This window comes from Phalaenopsis equestris, unplaced genomic scaffold, assembly GCF_001263595.1.
Source record: "Phalaenopsis equestris unplaced genomic scaffold, ASM126359v1 Scaffold202341, whole genome shotgun sequence".
Classification (NCBI taxonomy): domain Eukaryota; kingdom Viridiplantae; phylum Streptophyta; class Magnoliopsida; order Asparagales; family Orchidaceae; genus Phalaenopsis; species Phalaenopsis equestris.
This window is the reverse complement of record NW_018222050.1, coordinates 123,326-126,506: the sequence shown is the minus strand read 5'-3', so window position 1 is coordinate 126,506 and position 3,181 is coordinate 123,326. Positions and strand designations below refer to the sequence as shown.

The 3,181-nt window shown below is 39.7% G+C and overlaps 1 protein-coding gene across 1 annotated transcript; it reads left to right on the top strand.

The window, feature by feature from the left end:
• The first annotated feature begins 316 nt into the window (after positions 1 to 316).
• On the top strand, positions 317 to 908 carry LOC110036086 (RING-H2 finger protein ATL8-like). The gene has a single exon (XM_020740440.1). The coding sequence runs from the start codon at positions 430 to 432 to the stop codon at positions 898 to 900; it is 471 nt and encodes a 156-aa protein (XP_020596099.1). The 5' UTR covers positions 317 to 429; the 3' UTR covers positions 901 to 908.
• Positions 909 to 3,181: the final 2,273 nt, after the last annotated feature.

The following is a 3,181-nucleotide window of genomic DNA, read 5'->3' as shown; positions in this document are numbered from 1 at the left end:
ATATTCTAAACTAATTTCAAAAAAGATTTTAAAATACTTATGTCTATCTTAATCAAATATTAATTTTTATATGCCATATTCTTTTTTTAAATAATAATTTAAAGTATGTGATGCCCTTTATCATCCGAAATTTGAAGAATTATACTGATGATTGTTTTCTTTGTAAACATTAATAACATCTTAAATTGTTGCCGTCAGCAAAAAGCTAAACCAAAATATTATAAAATTATTTCTGGCTCTTTCTAACAGATCCTCGCGCTCTATGTTTTATCCATCAATAAACAAATATCACCGCGAATTATTTACCACTTGTTTTCTCCATAAATACCTACGCCTCTTCGGTTTGCTTACTTTCCGTCCTACATTCTAAACGCACATCTCCATCTCCTTCCCTTTTTTTCTCCATCTCATCCATCAAAAGCTCAACATATGCTTCCAAACAGAAATGTTTCGAACGACTTTCCGGAAGCGCCGCCGTCCGGGTGGGCACCGTTCCATGGCGCCACTGACTTCGGAAAAAATATGGCCATCGTTTTCGCTGCTCTTGTCCTTGCCCTTGCACTCGGTTTCATTGCCGGTGCTCTTATTCGCCGCAACCGGCGGCGGAATCGCGCCGTTGCGTTGGAGAAGCCGAGCGCTGCTGAGTTGGTGGCGCCGTCTCTAGAGGCTATTCCGGCTCTAGTGTTTTCCTCCGGACAGGGTGGGACTGTTGCGAGGCTGGCTGATTGCGCCATCTGCCTCCAGGAGTTTGCCGACGGGGATGTCGTTCGAATGCTTCCTAACTGTGGGCATGGATTCCATGTGGGATGCATAGATTTGTGGATCTCTTCCCAGCAATCGTGCCCTACTTGCCGGAAAAGTAGCTTGCTGCTGCAGTTTTCGATGACGGAAGGGGTTTAGGGCTTTGAAATGTGCCCTACTTGCCGGAAAAGTAGCTTGCTGCTGCAGGGGAGGCTGATGACGGAAGGGGTTTAGGGCTTTGAAATGTGAATCGTGCGAGAAACGGTGGGGAAGAATTGGGAAGTGTTTTTTAATTTTTTTTGTTGTTTTGGGAACAGCGGTGGAGTTGTCCTCTGTCAGGTTGTCAGGGGCGATGTGAGAAAGGGCCATTCAGAGCGGAAGCTTATCGCCGTGTAAAAGCAAGGATTAACCAAATCTGTTTTTTTCTTTTTTTTTTTTTTTATGTCTTTATTGGTATTTGTGTTGTGATTATGTGTATGACTGGTACGAAATCAGATTTGTTTCATAGATATACATTCCTGTTTGATGCAGATGTTGGATTTCTTTTAGTATTTGTGCTTGTATCGCATCTAAAACATGTGTAAAATTGAATCCGAAATTATTCTATGAACTGCATCCAAAAAATTAGTGTATAAAGAGAGATAAAGAGAGAGGGAATTGTATTGTCAATAAGATCAGATAAATCTCAATGATTCTTTAGATATTAAGTGTAGAAATGATCCTCAATTTAAGGGTTAAGGGATATAAATTATATAATTACTTTTTCGCTCTTATTTTGAATAAGGATGTCGAAGGGTATATTGCTCTTAAACAAATATATGAATAAATAAAATAAAAATAGTTTTGTCGTCTAGGATCGATGGCCCTAGAATCTGTCAAGCTCATCTTCTCGATTTAGTTTTTAGGGCGGACGGTTCGTTCTCCAATGTTGGACAGTCCGTTGACCTCATGGAGGATAGTTGGCTGGCTTACCTGAGGATGTTTAGTCGGCTTACCTGAGGATGTTTGGTCGGCTTACCAACATAGCCATGATCAGTCGATAAACTTGACTAAAGATAATCGTTCAACGTGGCCAAGGTCAGTCGGGTGACTTAAACAGTCTTCCAAGCTAAAGAGAATTGGTCGACTCATGAGGATCCTTGGGTTGTTATACATTGTTCAATCTGTTTGTTTGGTCAGACTATTAGTTGTTGGTCCCTTGAGTGAGATTCATTTTGCCAAGGACAGATTAGGCTGTCGGGCATATGAGACGTTACTATAATATAATAGTTAGCCCACCTCTTTAGCAGCAGAGCAATTAAGGGATTTATGTGGGTGTGTGTTGGGCGCTTGAATAATTTTGATGAGTTTTGAGCGTTACTCTAAGATAACTATTTTAGGGAGACTAGCAGACCCTTTTTTTTTTTTTTGAGCAAATCCTCAATTTCATTCTGTGTTTTTATTTCTGCAGGCGTGGTTAGGCACTGGATCACATGGGCTCACGTTGACGTGAACATCGATCTCTTGTGGGCCAACTTTGATCATGCATGTTTCTTAGTCCATAGGATCTCTTCAAAATTAGTGTTGCGTATTTTCGGTGTACGTATTTAGCTCCCTGGTTTTTTTACTCCTTGGAAGTTGCACTACAATAATAATAATAGAATTCAATAGAAAGAAAACATATTCATTTATATATAAAATCAGTGTTTTAATAATGGAACTTCATAGATTTCCCCAATTATGACCTTCTATAAATAGGGCACAAAGGGTGCCTTAGTCATCCACATTTCTCAAGGGAGCATCAATTTGGTCGACTGTTTAAGAGGGAGTTGCTATAGTAAGGGACAAAAAATCTTCATTAGACTATATTACCAAGGATGTGCTAAACGGAGCCTTCGGAGTGAGTTGGCTTGAGGCTATAAAGAATCTTATGATAAGGCGAATAATGTGGCTTGCCTCGTAGAAGAGGTGAATTGGGGATAACGATGAAGTCGGGTCATCCGATCCACGGAACCTCTAATATGAGGGAGATAGACAAATATAGCCCCAGTGGAAGCCCACAATTTACGGGCTAAACAGTCAGCAGAAGGAGTGATTTGAGCCTTATACTCGGAACAATTTGAGGGGGTGAAAATGTTAGAGGTTCCTAAGGTTGGGCCACTGTTCTTCCATCAGGCCTTATGACAAGGCTGTACTTCTATGGTTCTGGATTTGGACTTCGGGAGAGATCCGAAAAGTTTCCCATTAGGCCTTGGTGAGAGTTACCCTTCTTTCATATGTTTGGAATTGAACTGATACTTGGGTATGTGGAAACTATTGATGCGGGTGGATTCAGTGTGTTAATTTTGCAAATATTTTTCAATATTAATAAATACATACGACAGATGTAATAGTAAATATACAATTTAATCCCAACAAAAATAACTTTAGTAAAAAAAGTTTTATCTTTTAAAAATCTTTA